The sequence below is a fragment of the Leptodactylus fuscus genome, chromosome 4 (genome assembly GCF_031893055.1).
Source record: "Leptodactylus fuscus isolate aLepFus1 chromosome 4, aLepFus1.hap2, whole genome shotgun sequence".
Classification (NCBI taxonomy): Eukaryota; Metazoa; Chordata; class Amphibia; order Anura; family Leptodactylidae; genus Leptodactylus; species Leptodactylus fuscus.
The window spans coordinates 206822612-206844894 of NC_134268.1; the positions used below are offsets into that span (position 1 = coordinate 206822612).

Here is a 22283-nt window from a genome sequence, read left to right on the forward strand (position 1 = left end):
GTGAACCCTTTTATTATGGGCAGCAGGGTCATACAGTCTGACTACCAGTCCAGGGCTAGTGCTGCTCTGTAGGCAAGTTTCCATTGTGTGACTGGCACCTCTCTGACAGTTCCCCACCTGGCACCACCTTCTCTGTTCCTCTGTATGTCCCTACAATTCTGTGCTATATAAGGAACCAGAAGTGCAGTTCTTTAATACTGTAGAGGAGTTCACTCTCCCCAAAAATCACACTTACTATCTATACTCTCTGTCCTGTATGCAGAACCTCCAGTGTATTTCTATGAATTTGAGCTTTAAACTGATTTTCCCTGCCTCCTGCTGGTAAGAGCTGACAAGGAGAAACCTCCCAGGAAGGAACCATGATAAAGTCGTTTGATATAATGTTAAATTACACTAAAACTCTGCAGTGGGAGTAAATGTACAGCAGCTTTATGCCATTGACATATCACTTGTCAGTGTGATGAGATTCTGCCTGCCTGTGCCAGAGGCATCATGGGAAATGCAGTCTATCTTATAGGAACCATATCAAAGGGGAAGAATAAATTAATATGGCAGACAACTCCAGGATATAATAAATGCACTCCCGGTTCATGCTGAACAAGTGTGACCTGAAACTAACTGGAGGGGAAAACTTTGGCAAGAATCTCTCAAGGTTCGCCCATCTTTACTTATCAATATCTAATTGGTGGGTATCCTATACCAGGGACCCTCACAGGTTAGCTGTTTTAGCCGCAGCAGCACATGGTTGAGCACCACTTCCACATCAAAGACCAATGATGTCATGTTGATTTTCCCTGTCTGACCTGTCTGCAACTCAGTCTCATTCAAGTGCATGGGCTGAGCTACAATTAGGGTTGAGCAATCGGGGTCGGGAAAGATCGGATCCCGATCAGCAATTGAGCAAATTTCTCGATCTGGATCGACTGGAAAATGATCAGAAATTGGATTTTTAAATCGATCCTGAAATCTCAAGATTGGTTCAACCCTAGCTGCAATACGAAGCCTAGCCACTATACAATGTACATCTGTACATGAAAAAATCTACAATCCCTATATGTGAATAAAATAGGGAGGATGCTATCTTTATTTAAAGGGGTTAGAAAACATGGCTTATTTCTTCTTCTCGGGAACTGACCTGATGTCCATTGGTCACATGGCAATGCCACATCTCCGTCCCATTAAAATGAATGAGACTGAACTGCAGAATGGCCCAGTGACCAACCCCTTAACCCCTTCCCGACATGCGCCGTAATAGTACGGCGCATGTCGGGTCTGTAACTATGGCGACCGCCCGGGAGCCGGGCGGCCGCCATAGCCGCCGGGTGTCTACTGCTTTAAGCAGTAGACAACCGGCTCTAATGCCTCCGATCAGTCCCCGGACCGATCGAAGGCATTAACCCCTCTGGCGCCGCGGTCAAAAGTGCCGGAGGCGCCATTTTCCCGGCGGCGCATGGGCGCCGCCATTTTGCCCGGGATCGCCGACTCCTGGAGCATGCTCCAGGGCTGACGTCATGTTGCCATGACAGCCGGGAGCCTGTACAAGGCTCCCAGGCTTGTCTGCAAATTCTCTCTTTTGCAGGCTGGTCTATGCAGCCTGCAAAAGAGAGGATGATTTATTGCAATGCATTAGCATTGTAATGCATTGCATTAGTGATCAGACCCCCTGGGGTTCAACACCCCTAGGGGGTCTAATAAATGCAAAAAAAAATAAAAAAGAATTAAAAGTTCAAATCACCCCCCTTTCCCTAGAACACATATAAAAGTAGTTAAAAACTGTGAAACATATACATGTTAGGTATCCCCGTGTCCGAAATCGCCCGCTCTACAAATCTATAAAAATATTTTTCCTGTTTGGTAAACGCCGTAGTGGGAAAAATAGTCAAAAGTGCCAAACTGCCGTTTTTTCACTGTTTTGATTCTGATAAAAATTTGAATAAAAAGTGATCAAAGCAATAACATTTCCCGAAAATGGTAGAACTAAAAAGTACACCCAGCCCCACAAAAAAATACGCCCTATGCATCCCCGTACACTTACGCATAAAAAAGTTACGGCCGTCAGAATATGGCGACTTTTAGAAAAAAAAATTTTTAACACAGTTTTGGATTTTTTTTAAGGGGTCAAAATGTAAATAAAACCATATAAATGTGGTATCCCTGGAACCGTACCGAAACACAGAATACAGGGGACATGTCATTTTGGCTACACAGTGAACACCGTAAAACCAAAGTCCGTAAGAATGTCGCAGAAATGCATTTTTTCTTCAAATCCACCCCATTCTGAATTTTTTTCCCTGCTTCACAGTACATTATATAGAATAATTAATGGCGGCATCATGAAGAAAAATTTGTCCTGCAAAAATTAAGACCTCATATGGCTCTGGGAGCGGAGAAATAAAAAAGTTATGGGGTTTAGAAGGAGGGGAGTCAAAAACGAAAAATGAAAATCAAAAAATGCCATCGGCGGGAAGGGGTTAAAGAAGAAGTAAGGCCCATTCCGCATTCCGAATTCTACTTTGGGGTTCTATGATTTCTCTGCACGTCCTTGGCGGTTAAGTTCTTGCTCGCCTTTGCCAGATTTTGTACTCTGGAGACTTTAACTTCATGGGAAAGTTGAACTTATGATAGATCTACCTGTATGATGAGCAGAAATAAATGGATTTCCTGGATGTGGCTGTATTTGTTACATAAGACGGTTGGATGCACAGCAAAGGAAAGATGAAAGTAATAGATTTCTTGACAAAAGTCTGTAATTGCCAACTGTGCTGGATAAATTCTCCTAAGATCCATTTCATAAGGTTTGGAAAAATTGTTCTAGTGTAGCAGATTGTGAATTATGACCAACAAATACAGTAAGAAAGGAATAGCAAGTAGCGAATATTACTGAAATATACGGAAAATATAGACGTGGCAGGTCTTAAAGGGGATTTCCCATGAACATAACTGTCTTAAAAATGTTAGACAATTAATAGTTAAACATTTTTGCAAATATAAATCATTAAAAGTTTTGCAGAATTTTAAAGATTCCCAAACCATCTTAGTGGTGACATCTGTTGTCTTGATCGGTTGCCAATGGATACAACTTTTGGCAGAAATATTTACCTATTAATTGCCTAAAAATTTAAATATGGTGATGTTTGTTGGAAATCCCCTTCAACCGAACTCCAAACTGGTGAAGAAGTGTGGATTTTCCAGAAACCAATTCAACACAATATGTTAATTGAACCCTGGACAAGCTGCAATTCACATTACAACCACTGGGTGGTGAGTGTATAACATTTAGAGATGAGCGAGTAGTATTCGATCGGGTAGGTATTTGATAGAATACTACGGTATTCGAAATACTCGTGCTCGTTCGAATACTACTCTTATTCGCAGTAAAGGTTTGATTCAGAACCAGCATTGATTGGCCGAATGCTATACAGTGTACAGCATTCGGCCAATCAACTCTGGTTCTGCTGGAGGCTCGGCTGTGAGGAGGCGGAGTCTAAGATCAGACCACAATGGAGACTGCTGTGGTCCAATCTTAGACTCCGCCTCCTCACAGACAAGCCTCCGGCAGAACCAGCATTGATTGGCCGAATGCTGTACACTGTATAGCATTCGGCCAATCAACGCTCATCAATGCATTCCTATGAGAAAAAGTCAGCTCCCTCGTAACAGCAAGCTGCCAGCTCTCCCGACTAGCAAGGATGAGCCTGCTGCAGAACCAGCATTGATTTGCGGAATGCTATACAGTGTACAGCATTCGTCCAATCAATGCTGGTTCTGCAGAAGGAGTAAGTTCACATTAGCGCTTGCCTCCCATCTGGAAGGAGTCCACAGGAGGACCCCCCCCCCCCCCCACAACGGAATATCAGCGCAATTGCAAGCGTAGTGCAGTTAAAGCGCACGGACCCCATAGACTAAAATGGGGTCCGTGCGCTTTAACTGCACAGCGCTCCTCCTAAACACTCTCCTCCTGCTACTCGTGGACTTGGTGACTCTCCTTTAGTTGAATAGTGGTTTCCCATGAAACGAGCATTTTTTCTCATAGACTATAATGGGATTCGATATTCGACTGAGTAGTCGAATATTGAGGCTCTACTCGAAATGAATATCGAATCTCGAATATTTCACTACTCGCTCATCTCTAATAACATTTAGATCACACGTTCATAAATAGCTTCTCATTCCACCTTGTATGTTCAGACACAGAGTTTTTCAGAATTTAGTAGCAGAGGAAAAGATCACTTTACAGCCCTGCTGCAAAGAATCTCATTGCACTGAATATAATGAAGATTAAGTGTTATACTGCATGCTGAGTCACTGTATCTAAGCCTATAACGTATAATACTGCATACTGAGTGTGTGTATCTAAACTCATTAGTTGTTATACTTGAATGAGTGTGTGTATCTAAACCTGTCAACTTCAATGCTGCGTACTGAGTGTATCTAATCCTATGTGTGAGATACACGGTGCTGCATACTGAATATGTCTATCCAGAGGCATAACTTCAAGCTCCGACGCCTCAACGCAAAATCTGTATTGGGGCCCCTACTGGTCTTGGAGGTGAAGGATATGGCAGAAATTTAGAATACAGACCACAAGAGCTGAACTCAAACGTGTCTGCGTGTTATGCCACAGAGACATAAATCAGTCACTGATCTCATTTTATTTTTATATAGAGGGTCTTTGTTTTTATGACTTTGTATATTATATTATTTTAGGCTACATGCAGCCACCACTAGGGGGAGCTAACTGCATATGAATTTATATATGCTAGTCAATCAGAGATTGCTAATCTCAAGGTGAGCTATACAGATTGTATGCAATGAGCTCCCCCTAGTGGTGGCTGCAGGTTTCAAGCACGGGAAGCTTTTCAATACAAGACTTTAAGTGGTCCCATACCTGCTCCCTATTATAAGAAATCAGAAATTTTGTCTTTCAGTAATAGGATGAATATAAATATAAAATCACATTTATATCCTCTTACCTTGATGTAAGGTGCAGTTAAAAAAGGACATGTCATCAACTGCAATATCCCCAGTAAAGCCATCGCCCACGGTGCCTACGATCAACAGCTGGAAGGCAGAAAATAATATTGTATATTACTATGGCTGCATTACAATGTATAAACCAGTGACGTGCACTTAGATCAGATATGTCCACCTTTACCTTAACGCGAATTTGGTTAAGGATTGCAATTCCTTATGAACTAATTATAAAATACATCATCATAACATGCCAGCAAAACCGATGACAGGCTGCAACTCACAGCACAACCACTGGGTGGCCACACATAGATTCAGAAGAGACATCTCATGACATAGTATCACAAAATACTTCTTTTTGACAAATGTTGTTCAAACATTAAGGAGGATGTTGAGTCAAGGAGAAAGCTAAGAAAGGACACGTCTATACGTGAAGCTGGGATATATAGAATATGGAAAATGTCAGAAAAAAGAGAGAAAAGGAGAACATTGTCACTGAAGGGCCAACAGGAAGAACTGGGCCATCCAGGTAATAAGAGCTAAAAACATACCTTATGGAGAAATGGATTGAAAACATTATTAAAGTCTGGTCCCGTAAATTTCCTTGAAACCATAACATTGTGACCGCCAGTAGTGGCCACTAGGGGGAGCCGAGTAGCTTACTGCATACTGTTTATCCTTTGAATTAAGATAATATGCAGTAAGTTCCTAAGCTCCCCCTAGTGGTGACAACAGGTAGTAATCATGTTATAAAGGGATTTTCCAGGACTTATTGTTTGATGATTTCTCCTCGGGATTGGGGTAGATTGGGAGGGGTCTGACACCTTACTACAGGATTCAGGTAAATTCTGCATCCTCTTCTGTGCATAGCATTCACAGCGCCGTATGTTTTCGCAGTGTCTATGCTTAGTATTACAGCTTAACCCATTCACTTGATTGGGACCACTGAACACAGAAGCAGTATTTGAAGCTTGTGGGCCCCTATGCAAACAGGTAGTGGGACTTTAGGCCCCCTGAGGCACCAGCGATTGCTATAGCTATGCCCCTGGATGAACATGATGCCCACTCCCACTTCGAATATCTGATCCTCAGGGGTATGGACACCCCCTCTCCTTCCCGTATCTTTAGTTGATGACCTTTTCTAAGGATAGGCAATGGTTCTAGAAAATCCCTTTAAATCTACGTCTTTGCAGGGCTCTGTTTAGTGATCTGTATCAGTAAAACAAGGCTCCAACCTCTATAAAGATGTATTACAAAAATTAAGTTTTAGACCTAAAAAAAACTACACAGTGATAAAATTTGGTCATTCCCTTACGAATATCATATAGATAAAAAAATTTTTCCTCCTTACTATGTCTTACGCCTGTCTGTAGAAATTGGCACCAGTGATGTCGCCTGTGCCCGGCCTGCACCTGCTCTGGCCTAATCCTCCATATCCTACATTTCAATATTTTATTATCAATTCATTGTCATATTGGAAAAAGAGGACTGCGCTGTAAATAATGCAAACAGAAATACGGGGCGATCCCGCTGGTTAAATAAATAATATTCTTTTTTATCTTTTCCTAGCAGACAATTGCCTGAAGCGCTGGCGATAGTGCTCCGAGGACACCAGCCAAAAATTTACTCTGCCTTAATATAAGAAAGAAACTTACATAAGAAAGCTCGGCCGCGCTGATCTGTGCAGTTCTGCAACGCTGAATCTGTCGGAGAATTTAGCAGCCGGGTCAATTCTCCATCTACTTTTTTTTTTTTAGCCTCTCAGTAAATCTTTGTAATTGGATTTCAAAGGTAAAAACGCGTTGCTGACCACCATTCAATGAATCGCCATTTCCAACTAAACTTGCATGTCAATGTAAAGTCTCCTCCGGGGAAGGCAGCCGGCGTGAAGATAATTTCACAACTCATTTATAATGTGAATTAGGACAAATAACATTGTGTTTTCTTTACATATGAGAAATGCACCTTGTCCGGGCGCACGTCAGTAGTCAGCCATATTCTACAGCAACAGGCCGCATTACTTCATAATTAGATTGTATAGATTTTATCCACTAAACCATGCAGGCAATTATATATATACTTCTCACCCGCAGATGGGGATTTATCAGAGGACAGCTGGAAGAAAAGACTAATGGATCAATAGAAGGAGGAATAGTATAGAGATGGATGAAATGTATGGAAGGAAAGAAGATAAATATGAAATAGAGACAAAGATAAATGAATAGATAGATGATACAGAGCAATAAAGGATGGATGGATGGATGGATAGATAGATAGATAGATAGATAGATAGATAGATAGATAGATAGATAGGAGGTAGATAGATAGATAGATAGATAGATAGATAGATAGATAGATAGGAGATAGATAGATAGATAGATAGATAGATAGATAATAGATAGATAGGAGATAGATAGATAGATAGATAGATAGATAGATAGATAGATAGGAGATAGATAGATAGATACATAGATAGATAGATAGATAGATAGATAGATAGATAGATAAAGTGACATAGTTACATGGGTCCAGCTTTGTGTCCATATATTCTGTATAGATGCGGGCCCCCCATAATCATTCCTTCTTATGACCCAGGGAACCAACATGGGGACAGATTTACTAATAATACCTAATACATAGACCAGACAGTCTAAGGATTCACCAAATTTCTGACAATGACTGATCGATGGTAAGTTTGGCAGATCATTAGACACTATGTTCTAGCTTTCCACCACCTATCGGATGGCTTACTCTGCATACTGTCACCTCTTGATCCCCTTTCTCTCTGTTTCAGTCTCTTAATAAATCTCTAATTCTGACACGTGTGATTTGTAAATCTGCCCCTTTGGTTTTTCTATCTTTGACAACAAAGTGTACTTGCTGATATTTGGTTGTTGCTGCAGCCTATAAATTGCTTTCCATACATCTTTATAGACGCTCAATACCAGGATAAATTTCCTGCGGGTCCAAACTAATCTTTTACTTTCAAGGACGGTTGTGAAGAAATTCCATAACATAGTGCACATGTGGGATGTTTTATTCTAATTTTTATCCCATGACCCCTAAAATGTTGAATTTTCTGTTAAGATAAATACATTCCGTAAATGAAGCATAAGTCACAAAAAAAGATCAATTACAAAGATTCAAGAACTTTTTATACCAAAACATGACTATAAACAAAGAAGATGTTATGTCAGTCCAGGTAGCTGCAACGGGGCTAAGGGATAGCAGTAGGGAATCTCGCCCTGCACTACTCCCACTAGCTAACCCGGTCCCTGCCTCACGGGTGTAGGTCGGCTGTTCTCAGGCTAAGCCTGACCCCGACAGCTCCTCTCTCACTGATACCGTAGGCCTAGAGGGAAGTGGGAGAAGGAATGCCCTATAAGATCTCTAGGGACTGGAGACTAAAGGGGGTCACCCCTAACGAACAAGTGAAGCTGCTACTGACAGGGACTGACAAGGGTGTGCGCTGACTAACAACACAAGCAGCACACAGGAAACATGTAGGAAAGAATTCCCCAAACCAATATGGGAAGGAACCATACACTAGGAAACAAACACAGGGAAACTGAGTAGAAATCAAAGGATAAGGCAATTCACTCACACAGTCAATTATACACAGAGGGAGGATTGGTGAACACAGAAGGGAAAACACAAACCAACTCGTTCACCCAAACCTCCCAAAAACCAACCACGGAACTTCCTCTATCCAAGATAACCACCTACTCCTCCTGCTAAGGCCTAGCTCTGTAAAAGCGACACTCAGCACAGAACCATGGGAGGCATGGGTTTAAATACAGAGTAGAGACCACTCCTCCCAGGTGCAAATGGGAGGACAGACTAATCAACCAGGAAAGAAAGTAATGAACCTACATACTCCTAACAGGATCCTCCCCTCAAGGAGAAGACTCCGGATTCTCTAGGAGCATCCTTCTTCGGGAACTCCTTGTGGAATTTCTCCACGAGTCTGGGGGCTGACATATCCGACTCCAGAACCCAAGAATTATCCTCAGGACCGTATCCCTTCCATGCCACCAGATACCGTAGCTTCCCCCGAACATATTTGCTATCCAGAACTCGGGATATCTCATACTCCCCGGACTCAGAAACTGGTGGAACCTTAACAGGAGACGTTCCCTTCTTGGCTTTCTTTAACAAGGAGACATGGAACACCCGGTTTATCTTCCACCTTTTAGGTAGTTGCAGCTGCGCCGCCACTTCATTTACCATCTTGATGATCTTAAAAGGACCCACAAACCTGGGACCCAGCTTCTTGCAAGGAACCTTCAACCTGATATTCTTGGTGGACAACCAAACCATCTCACCAGGGAAGAACTGCAAATCTCCTCTCTTCCGATCCGCCTGGACCTTAGCCTGGTGCGACGCCCGCACCAGATTCTCTCGGATACGGGACCATACCCCTTGCAGCTTTTTAGAAAATAGCTCCTCCTCCGGAACTGGGGAAGAAATGGAAGAAAATACTCCGAAAACAGGATGTCTACCACCGGAGCAAAAAAAAGGTGTGGTACCTGTGGCATTGGAATCATGGTTGTTTAGGGAAAATTCTGCCAGGGGGAGAAAGGCAGCCCAATTATTCTGGTTCTCTCGAACAAAACACCTCAAAAACTGTTCCACATCCTGATTCTTCCTCTCTGTTTGTCCGTTAGACTCTGGGTGAAACCCGGAGGAAAACGACAGTGTAACTCCCAACCTGCTGCAAAAAGCCCGCCAGAATTTAGCCACAAATTGCGGTCCCCTGTCCGAAACGATATCCTCAGGAAGACCATGCAACCTTACAATTTCTTTAATAAACGCCTCAGATAGTGTCTTGGCACATGGCAGCCTGGAAAACGGGATCAAATGGCACATTTTCGTGAAGCGGTCAACGACTACCCAAATGACCGTGAAACCCTTAGACACCGGAAGGCCCGTGATGAAATCCATAGACAGATGAGTCCAAGGTGCCTTAGGAGGTTCCAATGGATGTAGAAGACCGTGGGGACGGGTATGCGACGCCTTGGCTCTTGCACAGACCGAACAATTTTGAACAAACTGCAAGACATCCTTACTCCACCCTGGCCACCAAAAATTCCTAGACACCAATCTCATGGTCTCTGAAACCCCCGGGTGACCAGCAAGAACCGACTCGTGACACTCCCTCAGGAGACTTTGTCGGAGAGTAGTTGGGACAAAAAGCTTGTTTCTAGGTATCTTGGAAGGTGCAGCGTGTTGCGCTTCGATCAAGGCCTTCTCCAATTTCGCGCCCAATACTGCTACCACCACTCCATCCCCAAGAATAGTGGCAGGCGCCTCTCGTTCCTCCTCAGTCGACATATACCGGGATAAAGCATCAGCCTTGACATTCTTTGAACCCGGCACATAAGTCACGGTAAAATGGAACCGCGCAAAAAATAGAGCCCATCTGGCCTGCCGTGCATTTAATCTCTTCGCCGACCCAAGATAAACCAAATTCTTGTGGTCAGTAAATACCTGGACTGGCCTTCTGGCCCCCTCCAGGAAATGACGCCAATGTTCGAACGCTAGTTTTATTGCTAGTAGTTCCCTATCTCCGATGTCATAATTCCGTTCAGAGGCAGAGAATTTCTTAGAAAAGAAGGCACAGGGATGCGTACCCTCCTCAAACTCCTGAGAAAGTACTGCTCCCACCCCCACCGAGGAGGCATCCACCTCCACTCGGAAGGCCAACCTCTCATCCGGCTGTCTCAAAATGGGAGCGGACGAGAATCGCTTCTTCAGTTCTTCAAACGCAGCTAGCGCCTCTGGCGACCACTTAGCACAGTCAGCCCCCTTCTTAGTCAAGTCCGAGATAGGTTTCACAACCTCAGAAAATCCCTTGATAAACTGGCGATAATAGTTGGAGAACCCCAAGAACCGTTGGACCGCCTTTAGGTTCTCGGGTCGCGGCCACTCCAAGACTGCCCTGACCTTCTCAGGGTCCATCTCAAACCCCTTGTCCGATAGGATATAGCCAAGGAAACATAACTTATTGACCGCGAACACACATTTCTCCAGCTTAGCACTTAATTGGTTAACCCTCAGGAGATCTAAAACCTCTCTCACTCTCTCCCAATGAGTCTCCAAATCCGGGGTGTAAATGAGTATATCGTCCAGATAGACCACAACCCCCCTCCCTATGACGGCACTTAATACATCATTAATAAAATTCTGAAAAAACGCGGGCGCATTGGTTAGACCGAAAGGCATCACAAGATTCTCAAAGTGTCCTAGGGGTGTGTTAAACGTTGTTTTCCACTCATCCCCCTTCTTGATTCTCAGCAAGTTATATGCCCCACGTAAATCTATTTTACTAAACCAGCGGGCTCCCGTAATCTGGCTGAATAGATCCGAGATCAACGGAATGGGATAGGGATTCCGCACCGTGATTTTGTTAATCTCCCTAAAATCCAAACAAGGGCGCAACCCTCCATCTTTCTTCTTTACAAAGAAAAACCCCACTGCTACTGGGGACTTAGATGGGCGAATATGCCCCACCTGTAGACTCCCCTCAATATACTCTTTGAGCGCCTCCCTCTCCGGAATAGTGAGATTGTACAATCGTGTCTTGGGTAGCACTGCATTTGGTATAAATTTAATCGAGCAATCATAGGTGCGATGTGGTGGTAATGTCTTGGCTGCCCTTTCCTCAAAGACCTCCCTGAACTCACATATTTCTTGAGGCAAATTGTCTATAGACAAAGACATAACGGATATGGGCAGACATCGACCATTACACCCCTGCCCCCAAGAAACTACTGACTCGGTCTCCCAGTTGATAATAGGGTTATGCTGCTTCAGCCAGGGCCACCCCAACACTACTTGTGCTGGTAACTTAGACAACAAGAACAAGTCAATCTCTTCCCTGTGGCCACCCACAATAAACTCCAGACCCTCCACCTGTTTGGAGATGACAGCTTGCTGTAGAGGGGTCTTATCAATAGCCCACACCGGTATCTGAGACTTCAAGACCAAAGGACTCACCCTTAATTGCTCACAAAACTCTGAGTCAATAAGGTTGACTGCCGAACCACAATCAACCAAAATCCGGCACTTCTGCCCATTTACCCATCCTTCAAGGGTCAACCCGGCAGTCTGAGTACAGGAAATATGCACACCTCCCTCCTTAGTAGGTTTTCTCCCTTTACCCTCAATAGACCTGGGGTTATTACTCTCCTTGGCGAACCATTCTCTGGAGGGGCATACCCTTGCTACATGTCCCATCCCTCCACACACAAAACAGCGTACTGTGCGGGACCCTTCACTCTTGGGTCTAGCACTTCGCACAGTGGCCCCAATCTGCATGGGTTGGTCCCCCGGGTCCTCTCTAAAAACAGAGAATTGAGGAGGGCTAAGCCCCCCAGGACTCTTGTCTCCACGCTCCCGGAGGCGCCGTCCAACTCTAATTGCCAGCTGCATGGCCTCATCTAGATCTCCCGGAACAGGGTGAGAAACTAGATGGTCTTTAACCTGGTCCGAGAGCCCTGTCTCAAACTGACTAAGTAGAGCGGGGTCATTCCAATGTACTTCTGCTGCCCACCTACGAAACTCTGTGCAATATTTCTCTATAGCGTGATCCCCTTGCACCACACGTCGTAGGTTATACTCAGCCGTGCGTACCCTGTCTGGGTCGTCATACAGTAACCCCATTGTGGAGAAAAACGCCTCTACAGTTAGTAAGCAAGCTGAGTCGGCTGGTAACGAATGTGCCCAGATGAGGGGATCATCTCTCAATAAATTAATAATAATCCCAACTCTCTGTACCTCAGAACCGGAGGAAAACGGCCGTAGCCGGAAATACAAAAGACAGTCCTTTTGAAATCGGAAAAAATCTGACCTCTTACCTCGGAAGGGTTCAGGTAAGCTGACTTTTGGCTCCAGAGGCCGACCCACAGGGGCGCTACTCACCTGCCTCTGTATGCCCTCCACCTGAGAGGCTGTGTGTTGAGCCAACTGCTGTACTTGAGATACGCCAGAAGCTTGGATGGCATCCATTCGTAGCTTGATCCCCTCCATCTCAGTGGAGATCTGCTGGACCGCCTGGTACAACTGTTTCAGGTCCGTCATAATACAAACAAACTTTTTTTTTTTTTTTTTTTTTTTTTTACCGGCTGAGTGTACTGTTATGTCAGTCCAGGTAGCTGCAACGGGGCTAAGGGATAGCAGTAGGGAATCTCGCCCTGCACTACTCCCACTAGCTAACCCGGTCCCTGCCTCACGGGTGTAGGTCGGCTGTTCTCAGGCTAAGCCTGACCCCGACAGCTCCTCTCTCACTGACACCGTAGGCCTAGAGGGAAGTGGGAGAAGGAATGCCCTATGAGATCTCTAGGGACTGGAGACTAAAGGGGGTCACCCCTAACGAACAAGTGAAGCTGCTACTGACAGGGACTGACAAGGGTGTGCGCTGACTAACAACACAAGCAGCACACAGGAAAAATGTGGGAAAGGATTCCCCCAAACCAATATGGGAAGGAACCTTACACTAGGAAACAAACACAGGGAAACTGAGTAGAAATCAAAGGATAAGGCAATTCACTCACACAGTCAATTATACACAGAGGGAGGATTGGTGAACACAGAAGGGAAAACACAAACCAACTCGTTCACCCAAACCTCCCAAAAACCAACCACGGAACTTCCTCTATCCAAGATAACCACCTACTCCTCCTGCTAAGGCCTAGCTCTGTAAAAGCGACACTCAGCACAGAACCATGGGAGGCATGGGTTTAAATACAGAGTAGAGACCACTCCTCCCAGGTACAAATGGGAGGACAGACTAATCAACCAGGAAAGAAAGTAATGAACCTACATACTCCTAACAGAAGATGTACGACAAAATCAATACTGAAGGTTGGATTCATATATTACGTTATCTCTGCAAGCAGAAATCTAAGATGAGCCTGATAGGAAAACCTAAAATTACAAAAACATGTTCGGGACCCATTCTCATCTGTTTTTCACAGCTGGGTGGACATCTACTTTTCCCACTCAGCCATTGCCATCAATAGGCAAATCAGGCCAGTAAAAATGGACTTAAAGGGGACCTTTCATCACCTCCATGATCTCCAACTCTTTGTATCCTTCAATAAATGCTGACCCACTGATTCCGAAGCAGTTGGATTTTTTTCTCTATCCCCCACCATTCCTGAGCAATCATGTTTATTAGCTTTAGCACAATTCTACTCTCTGATGTCAGGTGGGCGGTCCCTGTCTCTGTGTAGCAGCCTAGGACCGCCCACCTAATAGTAAAGGGTATAACTGTGCTGAAACTAATAGCTGTGATTGCTCGGGAATGGTGGGGGCTAGAGAAAAAGTTCCAACTGCTCTAGAAACAGTGAAGTGGTGCCCATTGAAGGATGCAAAGGGTTTTAAGAGTCTTATCCATGAAAAAAGTAGTGCATCAGACACTAAACAGCCAAAAAAACTGGGTTATGTGACTAAAGCTTAACACTTAACAGGATAGGGCCATCAATTGTAGAAAGTGGATAATCCCTTTAAGAGTGTGCTGCTGTTGTGGTAAATCATGATTTCACAGTGACCTTGGTACAACCAAAAATGGCCACTGAGCCCTTATCTATGTCAACCACAGTTGTAGCCTTAGCCACATGTCAGATACTTCTGGTCTTTGTGACATGACCAATGCGCTGGTTCTACCATTAGAGGTCCATGATCTGTATGTGCTGGGTGTCCGGGAAAGGCAGCACCTCGCCCATCTACCTTGGCCAGAGTATTTAGAGACAAGGCGGGGGCAATTAACTGATTTTTTGCCTCTGATTCACAGTATACTATATGACACTTATGGTGAACCTTTTAGAGATGAGTGCCCAAACTACAACCCCAAACCCACTAAATTATCGTGTAGTGCCAACACAGAAATGTAACCTTAATACTGTGCGGATCCACAATTGCAGACAGTTACGGACCCACAAACTACAGTTGTGTGAATGGGGCTTTACAGAGCTTTCAATAACACATACAACTTTGTACTGAAATGTAAAGCTATCTGCGTTTAGTACTTTGAACAATTAATGTTCACTACTTACATCACACAGGATCTGTTTGATAGTGACCGTGCAATGTTATTACATCCTGTACTAATATCATGTCTGCTATAAAACAGATACTGTGTGATATAAATAGTTAGGGGGCCCCAGACAGTATTACATGCTTCGCAGTGGCCCCCCCCTACAGTATTATATGCTCCTCAGTGTTCCCCTACAGTATTATATGCTCCGTAGTGGCACCCCCTACAGTATTATATGCTCCTCAGTATCACAGTAGCACCCCACACAGTATTATATTTTCCACAGTACCACAGTAGCCCCGCACAGTGTTATATGCACCACAGTAGGCCCCACACACAGTATTATATGCTCCATAGTAGCCCCCCACAGGATTATATGCTCCACAGTGGCACCCACACACAGTATTATATGCTTATCAATATGCCCCCCTGTATTATATGCTCCTCAGTACCCCATACATACAGTATTATATGCTCCTCAGTACGCTTTCCCTCAGTATTATATGCTCCTCAGGACCCCCCCACACACACAGTATTATATGCTTATCAATATGCCCCCCAGTATTATATGCTCCTCAGTACCCCCACACACAGTATTATATTCTACTCAGTACCCCACACATACAGTATTATATGCTCCTCAGTACACTTTCCCTCAGTATTATATGCTCCTCAGGACCCCCACAAACACACAGTATTATATGCTCCTCAATACACATCCTCCCCGTGTTATATGCTCCTCAGTATGTATCCCCCCAGTATTACATGCTCTTTAGCACACATCCCAGTATTATATGCTCTTTAGTACGCCCCCCTGTACTATATGCTCTTCAGTATGACATTCACACACATTTACACACTCTTATACTTACCCATGAAGAGCCGCTGGCGTCCACTTAATTTTGAGTGCGGGCGCTGATGACTCATGTCATCGCGCCTGCGTCAGGGCATTTGCACAACCAGCTGAAGGCAGCGATCGCTCTCTAATAGGGAATCCTGCACCGGATTCCCCGTTAGTGAGAGATCCGGGCGACCGCCCGCGTGCCATAGGTTCGCCATCAGTGCTATATGGAGAAGAAATAAGAACCAAGCTTGAGCTGGGTCCAGATCTCTCCAAGGGCCACATTGAAGATGTAGAAGGTTCATACTTAGATATAAGTTTATAGGTCTATAAATCACAAGTACCAGAGAACAATGGTCTTTGTGACTCGGTTTTTGGCTTCATTCATCTCCCCGGGCCGTACTTTATAGAAAGAATGCCACTGTAAGATGTGTTTTGTAGCAAGGACCATATTTCATCTTTACTCTGATTTTTGTTATTCCAAATGAACAGAAGTTCAATGAAAGTTCAGTGAGTTTAGTTAATAACTATTCTGCTCGAGTATAGGTTTCCATGTCTGGAGTGATCCTCGTCTTTAATAGTACGGCTTGAGTACTACTCACTCAATCCTATACTTGTGGAAGGCTGGGATTTATCTCAAGTATGATATGCTTATTATTAACTGAAAACACTGAAGCAATCGTCTTCTGAAAAGATGCCCGCACGGTCACAACAGAGTCCGAGTTATAGTCTATTCTGCATACTTGCCAACTCCCCTAGGATGTCCCAAAATGACCCAAAACGAGGGGTGGTCCCGGAGTCCTAGAAGTATGGGCAATTTTCCTAGGCCCCAGGAATGCTCCTTTATCCACCAGACTCTCTGTCACTTCATATGTGATGTGGGCATGTTAAGTTCCCCCAAAAGGGGGAACGTCATGTCCCAAATGGTGGTGAGACTTCACAAATGGCGGCCATAATCTCTCTCTGAAAATGTTCACACTATGCTCACAGACACAAGCCTCCAAATGTTGGCACGTATGCTATTATGGCTTCTTGGATGATACAGTATACTTTATTATGTAATAATATATATGAAAAATGAATTTATTCAGTTCTGCTTATATGGAATCAGAAAAAAAGAGGGAGATGTGAAAGTCTGGGAGTCTGCGGCCCCCACCCACTCAAAAAGAAAGCCCATAAAGCTTGATTCCCGAATTTACACAAAGAGAAAGCCTGTGAGTCCTGCTTCATCCACCCACTCATAGAGAAAGCCTGTGAGTCCTGCTTCTCCCACCTACTCATAGAGAAAGCCTGTGAGTCCTGCTTCTCCCACCTACTCATAGAGAAAGCCTGTGAGTCCTGCTTCTCCCACCTACTCATAGAGAAAGCCTGTGAGTCCTGCTCCTGCCACCTACTCATAGAGAAAGCCTGTGAGTCCTGCTTCCCCCACCTACTCATAGAGAAAGCCTGTGAGTCCTGCTTCCCCCACCTACTCATAGAGGAAGCCTGTGAGTCCTGCTCCCCCCCCCCCCCTACTCATAGAGAAAGCCTGAGTCCTGCTTCTCCCACCTACTCATAGAGAAAGCCTGTGACTCCTGCTTCCCCCACCTACTCATAGAGAAAGCCTGTGAGTCCTGCTTCTCCCACCTACTCATAGAGAAAGCCTGTGGGTCCTGCTTCTGCACCTACTCATAGAGAAAGCCTGTGAGTCCTGCTTCTCCACTTACTCATAGAGAAAGCCTGTGAGTCCTGCTTCTCCCACCTACTCATAGAGAAAGCCTGTGAGTCCTGCTTCTGCACCTACTCATAGAGAAAGCCTGTGAGTCCTGCTTCTCCACCTACTCATAGAGAAAGCCTGTGAGTCCTGCTTCTCCCACCTACTCATAGAGAAAGCCTGTGAGTCCTGCTTCTGCACCTACTCATAGAGAAAGCCTGTGAGTCCTGCTTCTCCACCTACTCATAGAGAAAGCCTGTGAGTCCTGCTCCCCCCACCTACTCATAGAGAAAGCCTGTGAGTCCTGCTTCACCCCCTACTCATAGAGAAAGCCTGTGAGTCCTGCTTCACCCCTACTCATAGAGAAAGCCTGTGAGTCCTGCTTCACCCCCTACTCATAGAGAAAGCCTGTGAGTCCTGCTTCACCCCTACTCATAGAGAAAGCCTGTGAGTCCTGCTTCCTCCACCTACTCATAGAGAAAGCCTGTGAGTCCTGCTCCTCCCACCTACTCATAGAGAAAGCCTGTGAGTCCTGCTTCCTCCACCACTAACAGAGAAAGCCACCATCGATGGAGTCTTAGTGGTCGGATCCCCACCAATCAGCAATTTATCCCTTATTCTATAGACAGGGGATAAATATTTTTCATAGTGTAAACCCTTTAATAAAGTTTGCAGATAGGAAAGCATGAACACGTGGACTAATATAAAATTTTGCAAACAAATTTTGTGTAAAATGCCTAAATATTCAAAAGTGAGCCCCAAATGAAATATTAATACATTGGGTGATTCATTACCTGGAAAGGCAGAGAACTGTTTATGAAGAATATTTTCTTTAACCATCGGTTTCCTTTATTTCCAAAGGACTGCCACAGTAATTGGCCTCTAGTGTTCCTCATGGTTCTTTTATAGACTGCCAAGGAATAAATTTGCCTTCCAAACATGTGGTAGTGGAAGCGGAAAATACAAGTTTTATTCTCATTATTAACTGTAGCTTCTATTTCGGGACTGAGCAGAACGGCTTGATTTCTGTACACCTGAGGTTCTGAGGTCTCAATATAGAGGTAATGCCCTTTGGCTGTCCCCAGGGTATGGTCTTTCATGGGTCCTGTGTCAAGAGTTGGTGTTTGGCCTTGATGTCTGGTCCAATCAAAGTCATCATCGGCGTCTTGCATCCAATTACATAATCCATCTTCAAAGTCACATTGTAATTCAGAATCTACAATGAATCATAAAAAGTCATAAAAGCTTATAGGAGTTTCGAAGCAGATCCAAAGGGGGTTGTCCATCTTGTAAAATGACATCACAGTAAAAGAACAGACACTACCTGACCGTTCCCTGTTCTTCCCATTCTGATGTTTTCCAGGCCATTGATGATCCCTACATCCCTTACAGAGGAAATAACAGGTCAGGCTAAGTTCACAGCCGTGTTGGAGTCTTCATTCGACAAGTCCGCCACAGTGTCCACTTAAAATCACCGGATGACAAAGTCTTCCACTAACCACTTTTTCAGCACTTTCAGTTAACGGGGTTGTCCCATCACAAGGATCCTATCTATACTGCTAGTTTATGTGGATTTAAGACTTTTCCTAAATGCATTGCTTTATCAAAACTGCTTTCTTTGGCCGGTATCTTAATTTATTCACGTCATTGTTTACACTCTGTTTCTATGGCCCTTGGGATTATCTGCTCATTTGTCAAGTGATGTAGCTGCCTGCTCTCAGAGGGGGAGGGAGGGACTGGGAGCAGCTCTGAGCTGTTTGTGTCTGATAAGTAGCGGAGCTTCTAAGATAGGGGAGGTGAGAGCTCAGGGATTTCTGAGTTCTTATCAGTCGGTTTAATTGAATTTGGCTGATAAGGGCTGAGATAGGGAGTCCATTACCTCTGTATGTAATGCAAGCTGACTCAAATCCAGCTCTGCTACATCAGCTTCACACTTTGGAAATTCATTTACAACCAATCCCGTGCAAGTGAAACCCCGCCCACCTATGTGCCGAGAAAAGCAGGAAGTGAAGAGAGCACAAAAGCCTGCAGGTTAGTGAACAAGCGTCATGGGAATACACCTTTAAAAAGAACAGACACCCGATGGACCCCTTTATAGTCAATGAAGTCCACCAGGCTTGTTTCGTATTTGTCTATTTGTCCATTGGTTTGATCCTCTTACGCAAGTGATTTCCTGTCTGTTGAGTAGGATCCGAACATAAAGTCCTGCATTTGGCCAGAAAGCGTCAGAATGGGAGCAACTAAGGATTGGTGAGGTTTGTGTCACTTTGTTGCCATCATGACTTTGCAGTACAGAAGTGGTGGGGAGATCAGTAAGGGGACTGTCATTTTATGCGTTTTTAGGCCATGATGACCCTTTAAAGAAAACATTTAACATAAATGCCGCTGGAAAAAAAACCTGAATCTTAAAGTACCTACAAAGTGGATGAGATTCTGGCTAATTCCAATCACACATTGCAAAAAAAATAAAAATCTGCAGCAGAAAAACTGCATTTTTTTGAGCTAAAGCCAGGAGTGGATTGAGCAGAAGGGAGAAGTATAAGAACTTGCTCTATATTTCCTATTCCCTTTGTAGTCCTTCTTGGATTTGACTAAAAGAAAACGCATCAAAATCTGCAACAAAAAAACATGTCACTTCCGCAATGTGGGGCCTCAGCCTGACACTGCATTAGCAACACCTGGTAGATATTGAATTGGCAAATTTATAGGACAACTTGATGGTCATAGGAAAGACAAATCTAATTATACAGCGCGGTGCAAAAATTTTAACAAAATGACGTGAACGAGGAAAAGAGAACCGTAAATCCCATCGATATTTGTGGAGGTGTCTTGGCAGTGATATGATACGGCCCCCACAGATATAGCCCTGATCTCATCATCATCCAGTCTGTCTGGGATTACATGAAGAAACAGACGGATTGGAGCAAACCTACATCCACACAAGATCTGTGCTTAGTTCTCCAAGATGGCGACGGGAACAACCTCCCTGCCAAGTTCTGCCAAAAACTGTCTGCAAGTACCGAGAAGAACTGATGGAAGGCAAAGGTCACACCAAATATTGATGGGATTTACATTTCTCTTTCCTGCATTCACTTCATTTTGTTAATTGACAAAAATAAATTATTAACCCTTCTATTTCCGATAGCATTCATACGCTGCGTAGGGGTGTCCATTCTTCAGGTCTACTTGGGGACCCGAAAAACGGAAACCCAATCTGCCTAAAAAGGGGTCTGCTCCTGGCCAAGGCTTCCACTGGTGATAGCAGATGACTACCTACGGTAAGAGAAGCCAGGCCTGCGCCCATCTGTTCAGTGTATGGGATTGTTGTTTCTTTTACCCATGGCTTCATTTTACCAAACAATTCTCTTAGTAAGATGTGTCAAAGTTTCAATTAAAATATAAAAAAAAAAAAAAAAAAAAAAAAAATTGGAAATTTTTTGAAAGCAAAAATTTGAATGCAAGAATAAAGCCAACATTCTGCTTATATGAAGCAAATCAGAAGTTACCTTGGTATTAACATCACTGAGACATGTAAGGCTATGATAAAAATGGCACAGTACTTGGTAACTGGTACCAATGGGCACATGTTTGAGAGCCCTAAAATTACTAATCTCTGGTCCCAAACATTTTTGGAGGAGCAGTGGACGTCACCGATGTCTTATTATATAGCACGGCTCTTGGCACATTCAGTAGTGAACTAAATTCTAATAACATCCTTTATAATGTAGTCGATAACAAAAAGTGCAACTCCTTTTTCAAAAAGACTATTAAAAATAAGATGCCACCTACTGCAATTCATCTCATCTGATCCGTCCCCACAGTTGTCGATCAGATCACACACCAATAAGTTGCTTATACAAGCCCTTGTATCCGTACACCAGAAGTGGCTAGCTCCATTGCAGCTCGGGTCCGCGGTCGGGAGAGAACAGTTTTCGAACACAATATCATCGATGGCCGATACACCTTCGTAGTAGCCCATATTGCGCTTCCTCACTGACAATTGGAAGGGATGGGATAAGCGATCAAGCTGAATGAATCCCTTTAACCACTGATTCCCTTGGTTGTAGTACGTGCTCCATAGCACAGTGGGCACCTTCTCGTTATCGATATGTAAAAGGATCTCCGCTGTTCCCACCGATGATCCATAGTTGTAATACCTGAAATCAAGGTATATTCAATGGTAAGCTTGGTTTGTCTATGGAGATGCCGAAATAATAATGTTCTAGAAGTTTGGTCCTCTAGAAGTTGGTTTTCCGAAGAAACAGAAGGTCCTCTTGGACATTTCTGGTCTTCCACCAGTTTCCACTTCTTTCCCACTTGACAAGGAGATTTAGCAGTTGAGGCACCTCAGACTTAGTGGTCACACATCTGCCTTGAGAGGAACCAAGAACTAGAGACCAGCTAAAGACTCGGAAAGCATTGAAACAGAATTGGCCAGTTACTAGCTAATGACGGAAGAAAGTGTCCACCATGTTTTTTTCATGATAGTTAATGGGAACAAATAAAGATAGAGGGGGCTCACTCTACTACCATTATTGCCCATTGCTCTCATTCTATGACAGATGAGAGCAACGGACTGTCATAACAGTTGTGCGACCATCCCGTTAGGCAGGCATTGCCTTTACAGTTCACCTTGCAAGGTATAGAGTCTTACATACCATATATATGGCCCTCTCACATATCCAAACCACTACCTTTCTTGGTACTGATGAAGGGCTCATCCTTTTTGGTTTGGCTTT

General features: G+C 44.1%; 1 protein-coding gene across 3 annotated transcripts in view; it reads right to left on the reverse strand.

Moving 5' to 3' along the window:
* MALRD1 (MAM and LDL receptor class A domain containing 1) overlaps positions 1-22283 on the reverse strand; it is a 305716-nt gene that overhangs the window by 175592 nt on the left and 107841 nt on the right. For all 3 annotated transcript variants that reach the window (XR_012715476.1, XM_075271657.1, XM_075271658.1), the window contains 3 exons: positions 21334-21701; positions 18339-18760; positions 4974-5061 (listed from right to left, as the gene is read on the reverse strand). Coding sequence is in view for 2 of the 3 variants with exons in the window: in XM_075271657.1 (XP_075127758.1) it covers positions 4974-5061; positions 18339-18760; positions 21334-21701 (878 nt within the window). In the remaining variant the exon portion in view is untranslated. The remainder of the gene's footprint in view (positions 1-4973; positions 5062-18338; positions 18761-21333; positions 21702-22283) is intronic.